The sequence below is a fragment of the Crotalus tigris genome, unplaced genomic scaffold (genome assembly GCF_016545835.1).
Source record: "Crotalus tigris isolate CLP2741 ecotype Arizona unplaced genomic scaffold, ASM1654583v1 scf7180000024369.3102671, whole genome shotgun sequence".
NCBI classification, from domain to species: domain Eukaryota; kingdom Metazoa; phylum Chordata; class Lepidosauria; order Squamata; family Viperidae; genus Crotalus; species Crotalus tigris.
The window spans coordinates 1,883,607-1,908,638 of record NW_024100539.1 but is presented as its reverse complement, the minus strand read 5'-3'; the positions used below and the strand labels follow the sequence as shown (position 1 = coordinate 1,908,638).

The following is a 25,032-nucleotide window of genomic DNA, read 5'->3' as shown; positions in this document are numbered from 1 at the left end:
TAACGCTGCTCCAGGATCACGGGTTCTCAGTAAACTTCTCCAAGAGCCATATGATTCCTGCAACAAGATTATTACACTTAGGGACTATCATAGACATGGTGGAATGCTGGGTCTATTTATCACAAGAACTCCGGGACAGCATAAGGGAGTTGATTCTCCAATTGCGCAGGGGTCGAACAATAACCTTGGCTAGCCTCTCCCAATTACTGGGGAAGATGATCTTGACCATAGCAATTGTACCTTGGGCCAGGCTCCACTCCAGGAACTTCCAGTGGTTCCTGCTCCCCTTCCAGAGATTGAACATCAGTTCCTCCAATCGAAGGGTGAGACTTCCGCTTCACATCTCGCGATCCCTCACATGGTGGCTCTCATCAGCCATGCTCAGGGGGTCCTACTTCAAGGAGCCCAATCGACTCACCCTTATGGCCGACGCCAGCCTGTGAGCCCAGGGCCATTGGTCCCGCTCCGACCTTCGGCACAATATCAACTGGCTGTAGCTCAGGGCCGTATACCTGGCCCTCTGTCACTTTCGCAGCACAGTAACGAAGCGTCACGTTCTGGTCCTCACGGACAACGTGGCTGCCAAGGCACACGTGAACTGGCAAGGGGGCACCCGATCTCATGCACTCTTGACCGAGGCACTCCTGCAGGGCTCCTGGACAGAAGCCAACTTTGCCTCCATCAAGGCCGACCACATTTCAGGGGAGGCAAACACTCAGGCCGACTTCCTGAGCAGGGCGATGGTGGACCATTTGGAATGGCGCCTGCACCTGAGGATCTTCAGGGAGATCTGCCACCAGATTGCCAGTTATGGACCTTTTTGCCTCCCCGACAAACGCTCATCTCCAGTGTTTCTTTTCCTGCTTTTTGTCTCCAGGGGCAGAACAGACGGATGCTCTTTGGAGCCCATGGCCGGAGGGATTGCTTTACGCCTTCCCTCCTCTTCCTCTTCTTGTCCGCATGCTTCTTCGGGAGAAGGTGGAGGTTCTTCTAGTGGCCCCGTACTGGCCACGGAGACCATGGTTCGCCAACCTCATGAACCTCTTTCTAGCAGCCCCATGGAGGATTGCCCCAGACCGGGTCTCACTCAGCCAGCGGACCCTTCTTCATCCAGATCCCCAATGGCTCCAGTTATCCGTCTGGCACTTGAGCGCTCGATCTTGTCCCAGGAGTCCTGCTTGCCAGGGGTCATTACCGTAATCCGGACCTCCCGTCGGTCCTCTACGGTTCTCTACCAACCATATTTATGAGGCCACGTGGAGGAACTTCTGTTCGTGGTGCTCGAACCACCACTTGACCATTCCAGACTTAATAATTCCACATATATTGGACTACCTCCTAGCAGGTCTGGAGAAGGGCTTGGCTCCAAACACATTGTGCAGGCAAGTCACCGCTCTCTCTTCTGTACTTACCTGTGACTCCGCGATTTCCCTGGGTCATCATCCCTTGATCCGCTCATTCATCAAGGGTGCTACTAACACCAAGCCCCCTGTAGTCCACAGGTATTCCTCTTGGGACCTGCCACACATTCTTCGGCCTCTAACCAAACCGCCCTTTGAGCCTCTCAAGACATGTGATATGCGATACGTATCACACAAGGTCGCATTCCTGGTGGTAATCACCTCTGCGTGATGAATATCAGAATTGGCAGCACTTTCATCCAGAGATGACTTGTGCATTTTTCACCAGGACCGACTGGTCCTTCGTCTGGACCTTCCTAAGGTCAATTCTCTTTTCCACAGGGCTCAGGAAATTGTGCTCCCAGATTTCTGTCCTCATCCATCTCATGCCCTGGAATGGCAATGGCACCTTCTGGACGTCCACAGAGCGCTCTGTTACTACATCTCACGGACAGCTGCCTTTTGCAGCTCTGAGGCCCTCTTTGTCTCCTTCCATCCTTTTTCCAGGGGTCGGAAGGTATCCTCCTCCACGATTGGCAGGTGGATTAGGGCGTGTATAGCGGGTGCATATCAGGCTGAGTCATTGCCAGTTGCACGACAGGTCACAGCCCACTCAACCCGTATTGTGGCTATTTCCGCAGCCTGGGCCACTCAGGCGTCCATTGAGGACATTTGCAGAGCCGCCTCATGGGCCTCACCATCTCCCTTTATAAGGCATTACAAGATTGACATGTTCGCCTCGGCGGAGGCCTCCTTTGGTAGGAGGGTTCTCCAACAGGTCGTACCTCAAAGTGCCGGACCAGCCTGCTTCCCTCCCTCAGGGACAGTAGGCTTTGGTATGTCCCATTGGTGGATTCTCCATCTCCAGTGCTGGAGAAGGGGTGTTGTCTTACCTGAACGCCTTTTCTCAGCACAGAGATGGAGAACCCACTCCCACCCTCGCAGGTGATTTAGGCCTAGGGCTAGATTTATGAGCCAACACGTCTTGCTGTTAGTCATGGCTTTGCCTGCATCGAGACTGGGACACTCTAACCCAGGACAGGCGTTGCAACTTTGGCTGACTTGATCTGATTGGGCAGGAACACAGTCTAAACCCATTGGTGGATTCTCCATCTCCGCGCTGAGAAAAGGCGTTTAGGTAAGACAATGCCCCTTTTCTTGATTCCCAGTTTTTAAGCTTTGTTTGCATTATACAAAACCTGTATGATTTTAATTTACTTTTACAACAACCGTCATTCTACATGGGACTGGCCTTGAAGAGTAACCAGAAGCTTCAATTGGTTCAGAATGCACAGCTCGAACAGCTTTGCGCAAGCCTAAACGTGTGTCACCTCTTTTGCGGGAACTTCACTGGCTGCCAATTTGCTTCTGGGTACAATTCATCATGCTGATTGTTATCTTTAAAACACTACATACAGTACATTCAGAAAGTATTCGGGCCCCCTTCGCTTTTGTCAATTTTGTCGTGCTTCGGCCTGATTCTACAATTGGTGAAATTCATTTTTTTTCTTATTAATATGCACTCAGTACCCCATAATAGCAAAGTGAAGACAGAATTTTAGAAATGTCTGTAAATTTATTAAAAAAGAAAAAAAACGTGAAATATCACATTGACATAACTATTCAGACCCTTTGCAACAACACTTGAAATTTAGCTCCAGTGGCCGCATTTCTCTTGATTGTTGCTTGTCATGTTTTTACACCTTGACTGGAGTCCACCTGTGGTAAGTTAAATTGATTGGACATGATTAGGAAAGGCACACACCTCTCTATAGAAGGCCTCACAGCTGACAATGCGTACTGTAGCAGAGCAAAAGCCATGAGGTCAAAGAAACTGAAGAGTTCAGAAACAGGATTATTACAAGGCATAGTTCTGGAGAAGGCTAGGATAAAATTTCTGCTGCACTGAAGATTCCTAAGAGCACAATGGCCTCCATAATCAATGGAAGAAGTTTGGCACCACCAGGACTCTTCCAAGAGCTGGTCGCCCAGTCAAACTGAGCAATGGGGGAGAAGGGCCTTGGTAAGGGGCGTGATTAAGAATACAATGGTCACTCTGACTGAGCTCCAGAGATCCTGTGTGGAGATGTGACAGAGTTCCAGAAGGACAACGGTCAATGCAGCCCTCCACCGATCTGGCCTTTATGGCAGAGTGGCTAGATGGAAGCCTCTCCTCAGTGCAAAATACATGGAAGCCCACTTGGAGTTTGCAACAGAGCCCCTGAAGGACTCTCAGACTGTGAAGAACAAGATTCTGATGAAACCAAGATTGAACTGTTTGGCCTCAATTCTAAACCTTATGTCTGGAGGAAACCAGGCACCGCTCATCACCTGCCCAATATCATCTCAACAGTGAAGCATGGTGGCGGCCACATCATACTGTTTGGGTGTTTTTCAGCAGAAGGGACTGGGAGACTGGTCAGGGTTGAGGAAAAGCTGAATGGAGCAAAGTGCAAGGATATTCTCAATGAAAACCTGTTCTACAGCACTCAGGACCTCAGATGTGGGCCGAAGTTTCACTTTCCAACATGACAACAATCCTAAACATACAGACAAGACAAGACAACACAATACAGGGGCGCCTTAGGGACAGCTCTGTGAATGTCCTAGAGTGGCCCAGACAGAGCCCTGTCTTGAACCTTATTGAACATCTCTGGAGAGACCTGAAAATGGCGGTCCATCGACAGTTGCCATCCAACCTGACAGAACTTGAGAGGATTTGCAAGGCAGAATGGCAGAAAATCCCCCAATCCAGATGCACAAAAGTTGTCGCATCATGCCCAAAAAGACTCAAGGCTGTAATTGCTTCAACAGAATAGTGAAGGGTCTGAATTCTTATGCCAATGTCATATTTCAATTTTTCACATTTTAGATCACATTTATGCAGAAATATTGATAATTCAAAGGGTTCACAAACATTTAAGCACCACTGTTAAGTTACAGTCTTCATCAAATATTTCAATGTTCATTTTGTTAATATATTATCAGTTGTAATCGTATTCTTTCATGGTAGAGTTTTTATTGTTGATTATCTCCTGAATGTTCCAGTAAACAAATTTAAATGAAGCACTTTAGGAAACCATTCTATATGCTAAAAATAATGTGGTCATATGACTTAGTACTTTAGCAGGAAAGTACTTTAGCAGGAAATTACAATCTACAGGTTTAATTTGCTTTCTCATTATATTTTTGATATTTTCTTCTAGAGAAGCTCAGTCTAAATGACTTCCTCTATATTTGTGTTACTATTGCTCCTTGTGCAAAGGAAGACAATTCAATTTTATACTCTTTAATTCTTTCCGTTCTTCCTGCATGACAGCAGTTCTTTTAAATTGATTTTTATATGGTATATTTCAAAACAGAAATGCAGACAAGAGCAGTAAAAAAAATGGTGTTAAAAAAGCTGATCAGGTAACATAGCTATATATATTCAGTTGTCTGTTGTTTTGATAAGCAGGTAGATAAAAATGAATTCCTTTCGTGTTCTGTTTTTATATTAGGGAAGTATTGTATGGACAGGAGAATCCATATTGCTAGATAATGACCTCTAAAGAAAGCATTATGGAGAAAAGCTATCATGATTAAAATCAATTTAATTAGAATTTATTGGACTTTGTTTTCTATCTTATGAGGAAGACAGTGATATACATACAGCAGCATTATGGATTCAAGACATTTTCTATGGATGTGTATGTCACACACTATTGCGTCAGTATGGAAATAGCTTATTTCCACTCTAATCTGTCTAGAAAAATGGCTCTCCTATCTCTTGATAGTACCTGGATTTTTTGTTAAGCTAAAGGTCTTTGTATATTTTATTTCATGCTAAACAGAATACCATCAAAGTTAGGTGCAAATGAATTTCTTTGACTCCAGTGAGTTGAATCATTGGGTAAATACTTATTTTCAGTGCTCAGTTCAGATCCAGGGAAACTTTAAGCAGCTTACCTACCTCTCTTTACAGTATGAAGGTTACAATAAATGAATAACATTTGCATTACAATGAACAGCACAATAAATATACTCATAAAAGGAGAGGCTCACCATTCATAACAGATCTGCTCCTAAGGTACCTGGAATAGCCGCATCATTAAGGTTTTCTGGAAACTGAAGGTGTCAATTGGTCCAGCGGGTGTACCATTTCAAGGAAGGGAGGCCATCACAGGAAAGGCTCATCATCATGGTCCCCATAGATTATGTTCTGTTAGGCAAGGGTCCCTGAGGAATCCCACCCACCCAGAACATAAGAACTTGACAGACAGAAGCCTCTGGGAAAAGGAGGTCCAAGGGGCACCCTTGTCTTCAGCCATGAAGCGTTTAAAGGTGACAATCAGTCCATTGACTTAAGTACCCAGAAGAAAACTGTAGACAATAGGGTTCTCAAAGTTACATAGAGAAACTGATGCCACATTTTGGATTGGTGAAAGCTTCTGGGTGATCTTCAAAGACAGCCCCATGTGGAATGTTGTTCAGTAATCCAAATTAGGATTATTAGGAGGCTGTATCAAATAAATCACTGTAAGCAGAGCCTGCCCATCTAAAAGAGAATATGACTGATAACCCTGCATCTGTTCTCACAGTGGGGTTTGCAAGTCCAAGGGCATCCCTCCCGTCAGATCATCTCTCCCCTGTAGAACATCAATCTCTGAAGCACCTCACACCATAGATGCTTCCCCACTCCCACCACTAGGATGTCTCCCCTCCCCCCCATTATCATTGACTATAAGAATCCTCCAAGAAAGAAGAGAGACGTTGCAAAACAGCATTCTCCACTCCCAGTGTTTGGAGGCAGTCCAGAAAGGTACACAATCAATGATATCAAAAGAGATTTAGCAAGACCACAAAACTCACAGCTCCACTGACTTAGTCTTACCAAAGGTCATCCACAAGAACTTCCACTACAAAACTTGGTGTGATTTTTGAGCCCGAAACCTGACAGAAAGGGGTCTAGATAATCTCTTTCCTCAACGTATTTTCACAAGTGCAAGACTATCCCCTTTTCAATCAACTTCACTAAAATGGAAAGGTTGGAAATTGGATGATAGCTGTATCATACTGTCATATTGATGGCTTCTTAAGGAAACCTCCTTCAAAGACAAGTAGAACTATACAGTTTCTACTCGCATCTACACTGAAACCTCTTAAGAAGGTTGCCACATTCTATTTTGCCACGGTTGCCATTGGAAGAAATTGAGCTTAAATGTGTTCCAGTTTGGTATGACAAGCTGCTGCTTTAGGGACTGATTTTTTTTTTCTAATGCCAGCTATTGCCTTAACTATTTATCTTTGTATTGTTTGAGAGAAGAAAGAGAAAGAGTGTGTGTGTTCTTTTATTCTACTTCAATCCTTTTTGGCCTCTGAAATCAGTGTATTTGGAACTGCAGACACAGAAAAGGATAAAACAAGTAGAACTGCAAAAATCTTTCAAAGAAAATCATTCTCTAAGACAGTGTTTCTCAACCTTGACAATTTTAAGGCACGTGGACTTCAACTCCCAGAATTCCACAGCCAGCATTGCTGGCTGTGGAACTCTGGGAGTTGAAGTCCACGTGCCTTAAAATTGTCAAGGTTGAGAAACACTGCAAGTCTAAGAAAAGTGTAAATTGTAGAAATCCACTTTTGTCAGCCCTCCCTGGTAAACCAGACAGGAAACAAGGTTAGATGAACTAATTCTACTTTATTCTAAAGCTACATTCACAAAATCTTGCAAGTCTGAAAATACAAACTTCCCACCAACACTTTGAACTGCCCAATCAATCAACTAGGGCAGGTCCTTTCTAAGTTTCTTCCTCTGACCGTTAAGCCACTTGGGGCTCCTCCCTCCTTCTCTGATTGTTTTCTTGGCAGCATCCTTTCCACTCTTTCCCCAAGGTCATTCACACATTCCATCACAAATTTATATTTGCTTGTTAGTGTGCTCATACTTTCAAAAATATTATTTCTGAAACAGCTAGCAAGTCATTAGTTTTTTGCAACCCAGTGGCACAATGCTGAGAGATGGTAACTACGTCAGAAGTGTAGAATTAACAGTGGATAGAAAATTCTATTTGCTCTTCCATTTTTTTTAAAAAAAGTAAACATATTGTTATTAAACATAGTAAGGCAGCACAAAATTATTCCCAGTATGTATGCAGGGACAATTGGATACATAAGGATCCGATAAAAAGCCTCTTTAATTCCTACAGATATGCATTGCAAAAATGCATTCTAGCTAATTATGCTGCCTTACAGTAATTGCATTGAAATTATGCTTCAGATAGAAATTTGTTTTTGTTCTTAAATGAAAAAAAAATAACATTGAGTCTGTAACTCCCGAGGAAGTGGACAAAATCTTCCAATCTGTCAACATGGCCTCCTGTTGGTTAAATCCTAGCCCTTCCTGGATTGTCAAGGTAGCCCGGGAAGTTATCAAGCGATGAGTCCAGGTGTTGAGATCATCCTCTTTTGAGAGAGGAATTGATTCCTCATGGACCTAAAGGAGGCAGTAATATAGACTTCAGCTCAATCATACAAGAATGAGCAGCTGTGACTGGGGCTGTTTGGTCCTTCTAGGTCAAGGACATTTCTACAGTTGGTCTTGGATGGGTTCCCTTTCCCTACTTGAGACCAGTGTGCAACTTGAGGGCCCTTCTGGATTTGGTAGTACTGGTTAAAGACCAGATGGCAGGCAGAGCCAGGAGAACCTGTATAGAAATTCATCTAGTGTGCCAGTTGCAACCTTGCTTTGAGTGGGGGGGGGGGCCTTCAGACAATCCGGAAATCACTTCACGACTGGATTATTGCAAGTGCTCTACCTGAGGCTGCCCTTGAAACCGATTTGGAAGGTACAGCTGGCTCAAAACATAGCAGCACAAGCCGTAATGGGGACTTCTTGTTATGCCCAGGCGTCATTGCTGCTTCATGCATTGCATTGGTTCCTTAGTTTCCAAGTGCAGTTACAAGTGCCTGTTGTTATTTATAAAGTTCTCTATGGCATCAAACCTGGCTTTCTGGGGGACTATATCTATAATGGTTTCTGCCCTCCTGGCATATTCATGCAGAGTGGTTGCACTTCAGGTCCCCTCAATTAAACAGTGTTATCTTGTGGAACCTGGGGAATGTTTCCTTCTGTGTCACTGCCCCTGCCTTCTGGAACAGTATCCTCCCAGAAATACATAGTCTTGGAGTTCTGCAAGGACTTTAAAACCTGACTCTGTTCCCGTGGAGTCCCTGTCATGTTTTTACTGATGTGTTTTTAGTTCAGGCTGCCATTTTTTTAAATTGTATGTTTGGGTACTAAATGCCATCCAGAGTCTTGTGGCATGAGTAACCATGGCTGATTGCACCACCAGCCAGATTGGATTTGGCATTTTTGTCCATCTATTGCAGGGGTTCTCAACCTTGGCAACAGAATTCTGGGAGTTGAAGTCCACAAGTCTTAAAGTTGCCAAGGTTGAGAACCCCTGATCTATTGAGTCCTTCCCAAGGACTTGGGATAATCAGATGTTGTTTAATAATATTAAAGGTATGATTGCAGGATATAAGGCACTTACTACTATTAACTGTCTTTGCTGTCTTTTGCTAACAGTTGTTCTATTTCTATTTGCAGGTTCTTGTATTTTGTAATTTTCTCCAGTTCTTTTTCTTCTTTTCTACTACCCCAGGTACTACAACATTCATTATCCAGACTTCATTGTCTTTCTTATCAACAGTATTATTACTATTATTGTTGTCAACAGTAATAGTAATAATATTACTATTAATAATAATTCTGATTCTAAAAGGACAAAAATTACATTGATAAGTAGCTTATGTTGAAAACTAAAAAGTTTTGATACAAGTCCACATTCCAATTTTGAACAATTCTCAGGTTTACATGGGATCGTGAAGAGAGTCGGACACAACTTAGTGACTTCTTTGTTTTGTTAGGTTCCATCTTTAAGTCTCTATCCTCAAATCTGTGTTCAGTTATCTGTTTTATCTGCTCCTTCTCTGTTGTTGTTTTCTGGGATTTTCTTGTTGTAAAGTTAAATTGGAGATGAATTGGTTTATATTTTCAAAGTTATTTTGGATTTCTTTGTGGTTTGAAATCAGTGTTGTCTGAATTAGTTGCAGCATATCATATCTCTCCTTTTGAAAAGTGTTTATTTTTTCTTGATAAGTTCTTTCTACAAGTCTCTGATTTTCCATGATGGCCAAGAATCAAAGTTTTCTTTTCTCTAAAAATAGCTTTGGAGTCACCGTTAAGTAGATACTTATAATCTAGAAAGTTCAAAAATGTTTTTTTCCTAAAGTTTATAAGTCTCTCTTTCTCTGCAGCCCAGATTGTTTTCTTTTTTGTCACAGCTGTTCTCTATTGTTAGAGCTTTGAAGGTCACAAGCACAGATTAGTTTTTTCCAGATTTTGACAAGTCTTATATTAAAGTCATAGCTGTCATAGTCTTCATCTGCCACTAGGTGTCAGCAACTATTTGTTTTTCAATTTCCAAAATAGTTGCCTTTAAAATGAGAATGTTAACCATTCAGCAATTTCATACTTATCCAAATTTAAGTTTTATATTCTTTTCTTTTCATTTCAATATGTTTTAGTCCTCCATAAAAAGTTTAATTCGCCACTTCCGTTAGTAAAAGGGTAGGGCAAAGATCCCCCTCCTTCACTTTCGGAGGTTTTTTGCTTCTTGGGATTTTTTCTTTTCTTCAGGAAAGTTGATAAGTAGGATAGAGAAAATTGACGTTCTTACCCAGATTCAAACACTCTGTTTACAATCAGCTTAAAGTAGTACTTTTTGACTTCGGTTGCATGTAGCTTGGGCTAGACTCTGAAGTTAGGCTAGCCTTTTTCTTGTTGGTTTCTGGAAGGCTTCTCCTGGATCGATTGGGTTGACCGCCATCTCTCCATGGTCCACAGGACTTCCTTCTTTGCCACCTCTTCGGGGTGACTTCTGGCCCGTTTAGGATCCCCTAACAGAAAGAAAATCAGCCGAAGGGCATGGAGTCCAGAAATCCCTTGGCTGCTGCACTACTGCGCAAGACCGGAAGTCCACATTTACTATTTATTATATTTCAGTCACAGATGATAGTAATACTGTTGAACTTTATTTCCAGTTATACCATAAAAATAATAATCTGCAGATGGTAGTATCTAGTTGACATTGATTGATCCTGAAAGTTGAGCAGAATCGGCCCTGGTTAGAATTTGGAGGAGAAAGAGATCCCCAGACTATGAAATAGGCTGAAGACTTCTTTAATAAACCACACTTTTGAAGAAAGTACTGCTATATTATTGCCAAGATAGCACCATGGCTGTGTCCCTGTCATAATCCAGAACCAGACTTGACTCAAAGGAGACTTGATTTACTATTGAATCAAGTGTGACCTAGAAACTCCTGACATGATATTGCTGGGCTCACATATCACACCAATCCATAATAGGCTTTATTGAATTTATGTACTGTATTGTGCAAACAGAACAACTGTGTTTGGTATTTTCCCTTTCTGGCTGTGTATGTTTGCTTCTTGCGGTTGCCTGGTTTTTGTCATCTTCTGTTCCTTGCTTTTTTAATCATTGTGTCTGTTTATTATTCTGTATGTTTTTATTTGTGAATGTCCGGAGTCACTAGCAGTTGGGCAGTAGAAAGAATTGGGAAATAAACAAACCGTTGTTTATTGTTTTGTATGTTATCTGCACTAGAATCAACAAACCATTATTAAAACGAGCTGTGGTATGAAATACTACATAATTGGCTGCCATTTATGTGTTCTGCCATTCAGGAGGCAGGTTTGGGCCCAAACACAAAGTTGTTCCCCAGTGAATAGCAGCTAATGCCAACTTTGATTCTCATTATGCTAGTATCTAAAAACCTTAGTAGCCTTTTTCCTTTAGAACTACCTCTTCAATTTGGCTTCTGACTACTTAATCCATTCCTCATTCAGTTCTGGCTGCGATGGAAATTGTATCCCTAGCACCTGTACAGCTTTTTTTCTCCTTCCTTCCTTCCTTCCTTCCTTCCTTCCTTCCTTCCTTCCTTCCTTCCTTCCTTCCTTCCTTCCTTCCTAAATGGGTTGATTAAGCAGTTATCTATCCATCTGCAAAGCAGGTGTCCCAGAAATTGACTACATTGTTCATATGTGTATGTATGCAGAACTGAAAAACTGTTCTTTGGTTGTTTGTCTCTTGAAATAGTTAACTTGACAAGCAGTCAAGAAATTAAAAAGAACTCTTGACTCCATGCTGCTGCATGGGGTCAAGTACTCTTGTGATCAACTTAGGGAGTGCTAAACCAATCCCTCCTTTAAGGCATACAAGTAGTCCTTGACTTACGATTGGTCATTTGACAACCATTCGCAGTCACAAAGCCTCAAAACAGGTATATAACCAGTAAAGCACTGTTGGCCGATATAAAATGTTACTGCATTTTTGGTATTTATCAACTTGTTCGCATTTATAACCAGCCAAGTGCCCCAGAAAGTCAATGGGGAAGCCAGCAGGAAAGGTTGCAAGCTGAGGGAATGTTGGATGTTAGATCCATTACCCCAGGATACCAAGGGATTCCCCCTCTCCTCTGTGTAGCGAGTGGAAATCCTCCCATGCGCTGAAGAAACAGTTCTGAGATCTGGTGAAAACTCCAGCAAAGGGCACAGACTGAGCCTTTCAGAACCTTAGCATTTTCCCTTTCCTCTGGAAGGCTCAGAATACTGGCCTTCATCTAGGCCTTCTCCCCGACATGTGATCACTTAATGATTGCAATTGGGAAAGCCGGGATTTTGATCGTTGAGTGAAGTTATCATGTGGCATCTTGCTTAACAACCTCTTCACTTAACAACTGGGCTCAATTCTGTTCATAAGTGGAAGACTACCTATATAATTAAAAATGTAATTTGAATCAGATCAATCTTGTGTTCATTAACCAATACAGAAAATGCAATTTGGAAAGCCCAGCTCTTGTACATCCGTACATCTGCACATACGTGTACACATCTGGCTGACCCCTAGGTTTCAGTCAGGAGATACAGACCTTGCTAATTCTTTGCTGCCTCTTAGTGGTTGAAAGATCAAATTATCAGTAGATGTAAAGAATAAAAGAAAATTGGTTTACAGTACCACAGGAGATAGATTACAAGTAATAAGAGTGTTGAATATTTATTTATTTATTTATTAATCAAGTTTGCATACTGCCTGTCTCGCCATAAGTGACTTAGGATGGCATACAAGTGAATAAACAAAAATAAAAAACAGCAAATATAACCATAAAAATAAACATTAAATATTATGAAAACAGATGTACAAATGCTAGGCAAATAGAGGATAAGAATAGCTACCTCAGCAATGGAGCCCCAAGTTTGATAACATAACCAAGTCGGGAGGGCCTTCCGGAATGTCAAAAGAGATAGGGCTAACCTAATGGGGGGGAGGGAAAATGTTCCATAAAGAGGGGTGCCATAGCAGAGAACACATATCTCCTGGAACATGTCAAATGTAGATCTCTAGTGATGGGACCTACAGCTTGTTTTCTCTGCCAGATTTAATGGGGCAGGCTGATTTAACCAGAGAGAGGTGGTCTCTCAGATAGCCTGGGGCTATGCCATGAAGGGCCTTAAAACAACAACAGCACCTTGAATTGGACCCATAAGCAACTTGCAACCAGTGCAGCTCCTGGAGCAGAGGTATAACACATTCTATTCTAGGAGTACATATAAGTGACTGTGCCACTGCATTTTATAACAAGCTGAAGCTTCCAGATACTCTTCAGGGGTAGCCCCATGTAGAATGTATTGGAATTAGTCCAATCAAGCGTTGACTAGGGCATGAGTGATTGTAAGCAAGGCCTGACAATCCAGGAGTGGATACAGTTGATGCACAAAATGAAGTTGTGCAAAGAGCCTCCTAGCCACACCTGCCACCTGCTTATTGAGCAGGAATCATGAGTCTCAGAGGACCCTCAGTCTGAGTCTGTCTGGGGCAGTGCAACCCCATATATTACCAAAGGTGGCAGAGTCCTAGCCCATTAGGCCCAAAATTCAAGCCATTCAATTTTGCCAGGCTTAGCTGAAGCCCCTTGTTTCCCATCTAGACCCTCACAGCTCCAGACACCAAGATAAGACATTCACAATATCGTTTAGTTTGCCAGTGTAAAGATATATCATCAGGCACCATCAGCATATTGATGATATCTGATTACATGGCAATGGATGAGCTTACTCAGTGGCTTCAAGTATATGGTAAAAAGGAGAGGAAAAAGGACCAAACTTGAGGAACCCACATACTAGGGACCAAGGGTGGGTCTTCTCCCCAATCAACACTGACTGGAATTGATTCCAAAGTAAGTGCACTTCCTCAATCTTCTGAGCTGATTCAGAAGGATGTCATGGTCAATGGAACTGAAAATCATCAAGCGATCAAATAGGCAAGGATGGATGCACTACCTTGGCTCTTTTATGATGTGTGGACGTCAACTCCCAGGATTCCTGAGCCAGCCATGCTGAGGGGAAAGGGAGAAGTTTCCAAGCTGAGCCATGCTGGCTCAGGAATTCTGGGAGTTGAAGTCCACGAGTCATAAAAGAGCCAAGGTGGGCCTACCCCTGCACTAGCTATATCCCATCCATGCCAGAGGTCATTGAAAAGCACCACCACCAATACCATCTCCATCCCATACCTGAATCTGAAACTTGCCTGAAAGGATCAAGATAATCCATTTCCTCCAAGGTTCTCTGAAGCTGTTGCGCAACCAGCTTTTCTACTACCTACCCCAACAAAGGGAGATAAGAGACAGGAACACAATTATCCAGAATGGTGAGATTTGGTGATGGCTTTTTGAGGATAAAAGATGAATGAAAGCCACTTTAAGAGGCAAAGGAATAACACCCTCACTCAAAGAATTAACCACCATCAGAACTCACTCACACACTGCCGTCCCCCCTCGGGCTGCTTTAACAAGTCAGGAAGGGCATGGATCTAAAAAGCAGGAGGCCAAATTCACAATCCTTGAACATGCCTTTTGGAGGAATCTCCATGTAGTGAGAGATTCCCATATTAGGCAAATCTAGAATTTCACCTGTGGCAAGTATAAATCACAGTTGTTGGAATATCCTGCATTAAAACTGTACGAATAGCAGTATAGCAGAGATCCATTCCATATGCATTGTAAGGTGCACTGTGGGGACAGCAAAATTTAGGGAGGTGTGATCTCGTGCCAGCTCTGGGATAGACTGTAGCAAAGCAGCTTGTGGATTTGGACTATTATTTCAGATTTATTATGTCCTGTAAATCTGAAACATCCAATGTTTTGGTCTGTATAGAGCCAACTCTCTAACTAAAGCTTGTGGTGAGATTCAAATCCCATTTGTGTAAGCCCAAAATGACAGTTCATCAGACTATGTTGTATTGTGCAAATAGACTGAGAGGAAAAGAATTCCTATTTAATGAGCTATTTAATATCCCAAACAGAACAAATTTAAAATGTGCATACCTAACTTCCTTTTTTTTTAAAATGATAATTATATTCAGCTGTTTATGTTCTCTTCTCAGGCTTTCATCTTGAAGTTGTATCATCATGAGAGAATCAGAAGAAGTGTCCAGGAGTACCTTGGACAATGAATGGAAGAGCATGAGAAAACAAAAAGAATGTGGCATATGAAAAGGATTGAATACCTGGAGGTATTAGTTGCCATACATCTGTAAAAATGGGAGTTAATTTTTCAAATTAGCTTAGACAGTCAGCAAGCTTGGAGTTGTGCTATGGAACTAGGAATAAACATTTTGTCCCTTTGTTGCCAGTGACAGAAAATTGATGGATTATGATTTTCCCAAGTTGGAAATACTTGTTTTTACCTATCTAGGATATCCTTATGACTACATAAGGAATAACACATTTCATAACTGCCTTGGTTCAGAATGGGCAATTGACTTGTCAACCACAGCAACAAAAATGGTCGACTTTATGAACTGAGACAGAGCCTTCCAATGCACTTTGTACACCCTGGGAATTACTGTGCTGTATGGCCACCTCCCGAAGGCCATGATGATTTTTAGAATAAGGATATCATCTTCCCGTTGATATCTTTGAAGAATCATAAGCTTAATCAGAAAAATGAATGGAAGCAAGGAATGTGACAGTGGGGACAAGGATGGAGGGCTGCCAGCAGTACAAGTCCCAGTTGGTTGGCAACGGAGGGTGGATCAAAATGGAGTCCTGTATATTAGGTAAGTATGCAGATATGTAAATTGGCTGAAAATGCCTTCATCGGCAGAGTTTTGTGGAATAAGAGTTGCTGAATTGGCAGGAAAATAATAGATGACTCTTACGCCCATAAACAGTAATCTCTACTATCCTGAGAAAGCAATGATAAAACAAAATGTCTAAAATTAACTCTGTCCACAAACCTGCTTAGCTCACTTTTTCAAGTAGCCTCTATATTAAGAAGAACTAATTTGTGTTTTTTTAAAAAGTGCGGATAAACCTGGGTGAAAATATTTTCTGCAGTTTCTAAATACAGATTAAACAGAGAAGCTGCTGATGGAACATATTTAATAACTTTGTAGAACATAAGAAACAGCACTAACATCTTCTTACAAAAATATTTAAAATTCCAATGTATCATGAGCCTTTTAATGCAGAAAGAGATTATTAAAAGGGAATTTGAAAAGCTCCACAACTAATAATTAACATTCTTTAATAATTAAGTTGACCTGTGGGGAATAAATTGTATTCGTTCGAGGGCATGAAAAACAAAAAAGCCCCCATTAAAAATCTGTTGTTAATATATCAGTTAAAAGTCATGTTTGTATTTTCTCATAGGTTTAAATGTCTGAAACTTTACAGCTATTATTATCTGCCATAAATGTGCTTAAGAAACAAATAGGGCATATAATCATGTACAACCCAAGTGATTCGTTGGGAATCACTGAATACCACACTGTGGAAAACTGACATAATAAAAGAGGCTGACAAATCATATACATCAATGTGTGAATGGTGAATGTTAAGAAACATTTTAACACCCATATTTGAAGCATCCTACAATCCTGCTTAGTTCTGGATATTTGCCCAAAAAAAAAAAAAAAGTTTCATTCCTCAAATTGGATAGTCTACTGCCTCTAAATGGGTAGATTTTACATTTTGGAATGTCGTGACCTGTATGCTTAAAGTAAAACATGTATCAAATCTGAAAAGTGGTAAATTTAAGATGGCTACTTGTCCTGATCCAGCAGGAAAAAATTAAGGGTTTCTTAGTTGAAACCACGTTTGTCTTCCAAGAACATTATATAAACATATTATACTCAAATTTCATAATACTGAAAATACATTGAGAAATACATTGACAGTATTGTAGAATTAAAGTTTCTTTCTGGTTCAGATTTGACCTGTTTCTTTACATGCAGAATGATCAGGAGCTTCTCTCTTTGTATCCATGATGGAAGGGACTTGTCTTCATGTGGCACTTGTGGCAGGGAAGTTTCTTCTGGGCACATGAGCAAAAGGAGAAGAGATAGATACCTGAGTTTAGGCCTGTGTAAAATTCCTCACTTCCACATGATTGCTGTATTTTGAAGCAACAAGTGGCCCACAAGTTCTCCAAACTATTGGCTTAGAAATGCAGGAAGAAAAAGTCTGGGAGTTAAACTCAGGAATGTAGACTTCTATTCATGTTTTGATTTTTACATACTGCCGTGGGTAATCTTCTGTGTTTATATGGCTTTATTCTTCTCTGCAGTGGAAACGATTAATCTTGTGTAGTCCTATCTATGAACCATCTGCTGATTAAGTCAATTTCTAAATATTGTTAAATGTCTGGAAAACTGAGGCTTACAACCATGTGTATACATATCTAGAAAATGTTATCAGAATAGTGAGCTATATATTTCAGGAAAGGGAAATTATTTAAAGTTTCAGGAGAAATAAGGCAACAAAAGCCTATAAACAATGGGTTTATTTTTACAAAATCAAACTTGTATTTATCTAAACCATTATTGAGACCAAATATATTTTTCTTCTTGCATTCAAAAACAGACATGCTGTTAATAAGATATCTTTTAAAAAGCAAAAAAGAGGGGTATATTAGTATTCATAAGTTGAAGTTTATTAGAACGTACAATAAACACAACACATTTATCAGAAGTCTTTATTAGGTCATATGAAAAATGACCTAATAAAATAACATTGTAAAATCCATTAAAATACTGAATGCTAAGCTAAACCAAAATATTCAAGTAGAGTTTTTTTATACGTTTGATTTATTCATTCAGTATGAACATTGATTTGATAATTTTTATTGCAAGACTTTTTTATTTAGCATTCTGTCTTAATTTTTCATTGCGCATCTTAGTATATGAGTTTTTAAACTAACACAGCTAACGCAAACTAATAAAGAATAAAGAAAAGGAAGGAAGGAAGGAAATGAAGGAAGGAAGAGAGAAAGAAAGAAAAGAAGAAAGAAAGAAAGAAAGAAAGAAAGAAAGAAAGAAAGAAAGAAAGAGAAAGAAATGAAAGAAAAAAAGAATAAAAAGAAGTTTCTAGTTTCCTTTGCAGCAAATACAAGTCTGGTTACAAAGTTTTTTCTTACTATATGATGCAATGGAAAGCTTGCATGCCTTTGCGATCAGGGTGAAGTAGCCTTTTTTGACTGTCAGTGGAGGTTCGAGGGCTGAAGTTAAGGCCTAGGCCTCAAACTCCGGGCTCAGCCTCAGCATTGCCACCTAGTGCTATTGTTCAGTGTTGTCTGGATAGAGGGGAGATAGGGTTTCTCTTTTGCTTGGGGGGGAGAGAGAGATATGCCACACCAACAAAGTCAAGTACAGAGAGTCCTTAACTTACAACCATTCGCTTGGTGATCATTCAAAGTTCCAACAGCACTGAAAAAAGTGACCACTTTTCACCCTATAAGTGTGAAACATTGCAGCATCCCCATGGTCACATGATTTACATTCGGATGCTTGACAACTGACTCACATTTATGATGGGTTGTAGTGTCCCTGGGTCATGCGATCACTTTTTGCAACCTTCTGACAGAAAAAGTCAATGGGGAAACCAGATTCACTTAACAAGCATGTTACTAAGTTAACAACTGCTACGATTCTCTTAACAAATGCTGCAAGAAAAGTTGTAAAATAGGACGAAAGTCACTTAAAAATTTCTCACTTAGCAACATAAATTTTGGGCTCAGTTGTAGTCCTAAATTGAGGACTACCTGTAAGACATTTTCCAAATTTTTGGCACACTGAGTCCAAAAGTTTCACTATCACTGGTATAAAAAATGTAAGGGCCTACCACTTGTTTGCTATTTAGTAAATTCTTTACTAAGAGGCATGGTAGCTCAGTGGCTTAATGACGCTGGAGATGGTCTCTATTTCAGCAGTTCAGGTCCTAGCATTGCATGATAGGGTGAGCTCCCACCACTTGCCTCAGCCTCTACCCACTTAGCAGTTCAAAAGCATGTTCTATGTGAGTACAAGAAAAGTTGGTGCTTTGTGTGGCAGTTAGAATCCTGCTGGTACTGAATCTTCCCAATTGTGACTCCCATTTGCAAGGCAGCTTCTGTGGAGGAAGAAGCGCCTTGAATGGCGCTGCAAGAAAACCCACTCGTCTTTCTGGTTCAGAAGCTAGCTCACCCTCTTGTGGCACACATTAGAACACACGCAAGTATGTACCTATCAGAGCTAGTAAACAGGCAGCCAAACTACTATGCGTTAGCATTGTAATCTCCTGGCTAATGTAACAGCACCATTCACAAACAAGCTAGAATTATGTGTCTAAACCAGCTACCAATATTGAAGTAAATATCATGTACCTAAGTACACTTCATTTAAAATTTGCGGTGTTATTTTGCTTATTTAATACGATGATTTAGTGGTAAAACTAATGTTCTGTGATAGTGCTGATTTGCTAAAGTACTCTTCTGTTTGTTCTAGATTTTGAAATAAAAATGGAAGAGGACTAGGATCTATGTTGAACTGCCTTATAGTACAAATTTGTTACATTGTTGATTATTATTAGTAAAATTTTACAAAATTTCATTTTTGCTCTTTACCCTGCTTCTACTGCTTCTTTTTTCTCTTGTACCTTTTCAAGAACAGTGTTAAATAGTATTAATTAGAGACAGAATTGCAATTAGAAATAAACAGCACATGTATTTCCTCCCAATTTCTCTGTAAATATATCTCAGTTGAAGCATTTCTATGCCATTTTATAATGTGGTTTGCAATTAGAAATCCCTATACAAAGTATATATTTATTGCAAGTTTTGCAGAAAAACGCATTATATAAGGCAAAATTGCTTACTAAAAATGCAGAGTAGGAAAATTACATATAAAATGCACATATTAGGAAAAAGTAACATAAAATGTCCATGAAATATCTGAATAGGGTTTTTTTTAACTACATAAATCCAGAAACTAACGTAGTTGAGAAAATGAAGAAATTGGGGAAAAGTAAACTCTTGTTATAATAATTATTAATACTACATTTGGTTGTGATAAATATGAATGTTATCGCTATCAAAACATAGTTAATGTCTCATTTGAAATTATAAGTTAAAAGATCTTTTAGATTACACAAGATATTACAAAATGGGCATTGATTAAAGTGACAAAGGAGATTGTTAAAAAATAGAATTTAAATGGAAATGCTGAATACACTGGCAATGTCCTCATTAAAAGGAGAAGATAATTGGGTATTTGTGAGAAGCAGTTTGCCAGTAGATATAGTCTTATAACTTAAGTATTATAAAAAGAAAAAAATGGAAAATCTAATATGGTAAAATGGAGCAAAACTCACTTAACCATGCCTCATTTAGTAACAGAAACATTGGGCTCAGTTGTGGTCGTAAGTCGAGGACTACCTGTGTCGTTGTTCTTAAGAAGTAAAACCAGGGGTAGGGTTTTATGTTTTATTAAATCTATGCCAACCCCTTAAAATAAAGATTTTTTAGAATGTAAGGAAGCATGCTGGGTAGCTCTGAGCAACCTAGCCAGATTGCTTTCTGGGCAGCGGATTTGACTTGATGTGATTACGATGGTAATCAGTTGGTTAACCTGTGAGTCTTGCACTGGAACAATCTTCTGAGAGTATCTATGACACATCATCACCATCATTCCAAATATTTCAACAAACCTGATGTCTTTGCCTATTCTTTTATTACAAGGGCAATATCCAGCAAGATTCAAAATAGCGATTGAAGTATTTGGTTCATTATTCCCACTCATTTCTTGAAATGGAAGAAAAAAGAAAATGAGACATTTCATCTTGACTTAATAATGGCATTCTCTCCCATCTACATTTTTAAAGGAAAGAAAGAAAAAGTTAGGGGCAAGAATGTGTTTAAGGTTAGTTATTAACCAAATAAAGAAATTATTTTTCCCTTTGCTATAAAGTCAGTGTCTTCATATTGAATATGCATTGACATATACCAAGACATGGAAATCTGGGGGAAAAAAGGATCAAAATTAATACAGTACATGAAAACAAATCACATGCTATGAATCATGTTGCATGCTACCTCGTGTCATTTTCAGCTATTGTTTCATTTTGCATGTTAAGGCTATTAAATTAGCTTAACTGTATGGTGTTATCCTACAAATTAAAGTTTCTAATTTATATGCTAGTGCCTGTATATAGCTTTCTATTCTTGAATGTTATTGCTTTCAAAAACAAAATCTAATGAGGCATTTTTTTATTACATTACTGAGCACACATAACTAGGGATAAAGATATAGGTAATCCTCATTTAGCAACTCGGTCATTAAGTGAAGAAGGCTCTATGTGAAATAGCAAATGCGCTTACTTCAATTTCCTTTACAGACATTTGATGATCATAAATGCAAAAATTAGTCGCAAAGTTACTTTTTCATCATCGTCATAACTATATGTTGTAAACGAGATATTTGCTAAATGAGGGCAAATATGTATTGTGGCTCTTATGGCCTGATGCATATAATATTGCAAAGATTGTCTGAAACTATTTCTTTGTGTTCTTATAAGCTGCTGCTTCTGTCATCAATGTCTTTTGCTAGCTTCTTTTTTTAATTGCCTTTGATTTTTTGAGGCATCAGAGTCTTTTCCAGTGGTTCTTGTTTTTGTGTTATGTGTCCAAAATATTTATGGTTTAGTTCATTATTACTGCTTCCATTGAGCAGTTAGACTTTACTTCATCTTCTTCTAGTCCAGTGGTTCTCAACCTGTGGGTCGGGACCCCATTTGGGGTCGAACGACCATTTCGCAGGGGTCGCCAAACAAGGCTGTCCGCCATTTTTTCCCCCTTTTCTTTGGCCACGCCCCTGGCACCCGGTGATGTATAAGTGGTTGGGGGTCACCACAACATGGGGAACTGTATTATGGGTCGCGTCATTAGAAAGGTTGAGAACCACTCTTCTAGTCCAAGGTATTCTGTATAGTTTTATCCTGCACAAAATTCAAAAATAGCCATTTTCTTTCCTTCAGCCTTTCTGATTGTCCAGTTTTCATGGGCATGTGTTACAACAAGTAAAACACAGCCTTAACTATATATATGCCTTTCTTGTCACTGCACTTCAGCATTTTATCTAGATCTGTCATCTCCCAAGCCTTTGTATTTCATGCCACAGTCATCATCCCTCTGAGTTTTTGACACTAAGAAAATAAAGTCTGTTAGCTTTTCAACTTTTTCTCTACCTATTTGTATTGTCATTGCCAGTTGACATAATCTCAATGCTTTTTTTTTAATATCAAAGAGCAGACCAGCTTTTGCACTCTTTTCTTTCACCTTCAACAAAAGGGATGTCTTAATTCTTCCATTGATCCTACCATCAAAGTGGTACCATCAGCGTATCTGAAGTAGTTGATGTTTCTCCCCGCAATTGTAATCCTAATTTCTCTTATAATCTAACACTTTTCATGATATGCTCTGCATACAAGTTAAAAAAATGAAATGACAATATATAACTTTGGCACAGTCTTTTCTCCATCAGGATGGATGTAGACTCCACTGATTGGGTAATTTAATCCCACCTGCTCAGACTAAGACAAAAAAACTCTGCCACGCCTCCTTCTGGGTGTGACTTCCCAGTTTTTGTCTTAGTCTCATGCTCAGCAAGACGCTTTTCAGAAGGCTCCTAGCTAAGTTTGATTCTTTCCTTTTTTCTTTTAGGCTATTCAAATTAAAATTGGATACTTTAAATTCAAATTGATTAACAATTAGATTAATTCGGCTTCACTTCCAAATTAAGAGGATTGCGTTGGGGGGGATAGGGACTCTGTCCTCCCTCCCCTGCAGCCCTTTGGGCTTTGAAAAGGAGGCTGCAGGCTTCGTTCGTTAGGGAGCTCCCGTTCCGACGATCTGTAGCCTCTTTGCGATTCCGCCAATTCAGCTGGGTAGCGGAGGTCGGCTTTTCAACTCGGAGACCTCCTGAGTGATTTACTTGCCTCGAGGCCTTGAGGGAGAATTCCTGACTGCAGCTTTATCTGGATCGCAGCAGGGGCTGCGCTACTAATCGCAAGTGCTTGGGGACTGGGGGAGGAATCCCAAATCAGCCTTGTATTCCCCTGCTGTGTAATTGATTCTCCTGTTTAAAATACGACAGGGTTTTGCTTCTCCAGGCCTTAAGGCCTGGCGGCCGCCATTTTGACCGCATGGTCTAGCGCGGCTGCTTCTAGAGGTCCCACGTGGCGGACGCCATTTTGGAGGCCTAATTGAAATTTTTGCATAATCATTGGCAGTTATTCCTGCATTATTGCAGACGCATAGTTGTTGCCTGTGTCACTTGGTCTGTGAGCAGACCTGTTCAGGGGGGAAGATATTTTTGTATCCACAGGAGTTGTGGTCAAACTTGAGGGGGCTACTTCAGGTGTGGGCCTTGGCTGCATTTGAGCAGACCAAGGTGTTATTAACTGGTCCTAAGGCCTAGAAGAGAAGAGCGAAGAGATTCCTTTATTGTCCACCTGTTTCTCAGTTTAGCCCGTGACCTTTTGTCACAAGGCCTGTACAGACAGCATTAGAACACTGTCTGGCTGTTCTTGCCATTGCCTTCTGTTCAGAGCGAGGATCGGTTTTCCATCTCTGACTGTGATCTGCGTGTTGGGTTCCTCCCCCCATTTCTAGGTACTACTGTCCAGGAATACCTAGACAGCAATGGCAGACAGCTCCTCGCCCCAGGCTTCTCAATCTAGTGTCCCCCCCGCTCAAGCAAAGCGCAGATCTGAAGAATTGGACATGGGGGGGAAGAAAAAAGCTAAAACCAAACATCTGTCTTCCAAAGATACTTCCAAATCAGCCGGGCGAGAGGCCACAAGGAGACACTTAGCATTGGAGAGAGAATTCTCCAAGGCACAAAGGCTCAGATCCAGTGGGACTGAAACGGTTTCCCCCGCCCCACTGGATACTCCTTTGACAGAACCTCAATTTGAATCATCTCAGGATGCCCCAAGACCTTGGTCTCCTCGGGGGGAAACCGAGCAGGTAGGTCCTCCTCGCTCCTCTCCTTCATCAGCACACCAACCACCTGAGACCAGGTGTGCCTCAACGGAGGTTGGGGTCAGTTCCAGGGACCAAGGGGAAATGTGGTCCCAGGCTCAATTCCAGGCCTTCATGCACCAAGCATTCAGGCAGTTTATGTCATCAACTGAGAGTAGCCAGGTGCAGTCCCATCCTACTCCTCCCGCATCTATTCCCCCACCTCTGGTGGAGCGTGATACTAGACCTAGCTCTGCTGTTTCGGAGACATCCTCACAATTAGGGGAGGAGGGATCAGTGGAACTGGGAGTTGCAGACACTCCCTTGTCTGAGGAGGAGGATCCAGCTCCTGAACAGGTGACCTCTTCCGGGCTTTTCGATCCGGCCATTTTTCGGTCACTCCTCGTAAGGGCTATTGACACGGTAAAACTTACCTCAGCCCAGGAGGAGACTCCTTCTTCCTCATCCAACCGGGAAGCCAACCCTCTGTTTGCGGAAAAGGTCAAGGAGGAACCGCAGATTCCATGCCCACTAGTCTTCAGGTCTACGGTGGAAAAGCAGTGGGCATCCCTTGCTACCACTCCTTCACAGAGCAGTTTAGACAAGAAACTTTACAATGTCTCTTCTTCTTTCGCTTCTCTTCTAGAAGTCCCATCTGTAGACGCTCCGCTGACCTCTCTGTTCTCCAATACCGCCATCCCGGGGGACATGGCTGAATTCTTGAAGGCAGAGGACAAAAAGTTCGAGTTCTCTTTTCGTAGAGCTCACCAATCTTCGGCTTGGGCCATAAGGGCGGCAACCTCATCCTCCTTCTTTGCACGCTCGGCAATTATGTGGTTGCAGGAACTCCAGACGCTCATTCCGCCGGATCAGGTCAGAGCGCACCAAACAATAGGGAAAATAGTGGCAGCATCCGAATACATTGCGGATGCATCCTTACACTCGGCTAGATGTTCAGCCAGATCCATTGCAGCCTCAGTGGCATCACGTAGGCTGCTCTGGTTGAAGCAATGGCGCACGGATTTAAAGGCAAAGTGGCGCTTAGCAACATCTAGGTACAGTGGCACCCACCTTTTTGGTCCGGTCCTAGAGCCTCATATCATTGAGGGCAAGGACAAGCGCAAGGCGCTGGCCCATCCCTCTAAAAAACCAGATAGACGGCCCCAACAGGACTTCCGTAGGCCATCATTCCGTCCCAGCGGTTCCTGGGATTGGAGACAGCCCTTTCGGGCAG

General features: G+C 41.2%; 1 protein-coding gene across 3 annotated transcripts in view; it reads left to right on the top strand.

The window, feature by feature from the left end:
- Positions 1 to 25,032, top strand: part of MBD5 (methyl-CpG binding domain protein 5) — a 198,792-nt gene that overhangs the window by 111,640 nt on the left and 62,120 nt on the right. For 2 of the 3 annotated variants that reach the window (XM_039327842.1, XM_039327844.1), the window contains exon 3: positions 14,905 to 15,579. In XM_039327842.1, the coding sequence (XP_039183776.1) occupies positions 15,467 to 15,579 (113 nt within the window). In that variant the 5' untranslated portion in view covers positions 14,905 to 15,466. Of the gene's footprint in view, positions 1 to 9,005; positions 9,044 to 14,904; positions 15,580 to 25,032 lie in introns of those variants that run through there. The other variant, XM_039327843.1, reaches the window with a different exon arrangement.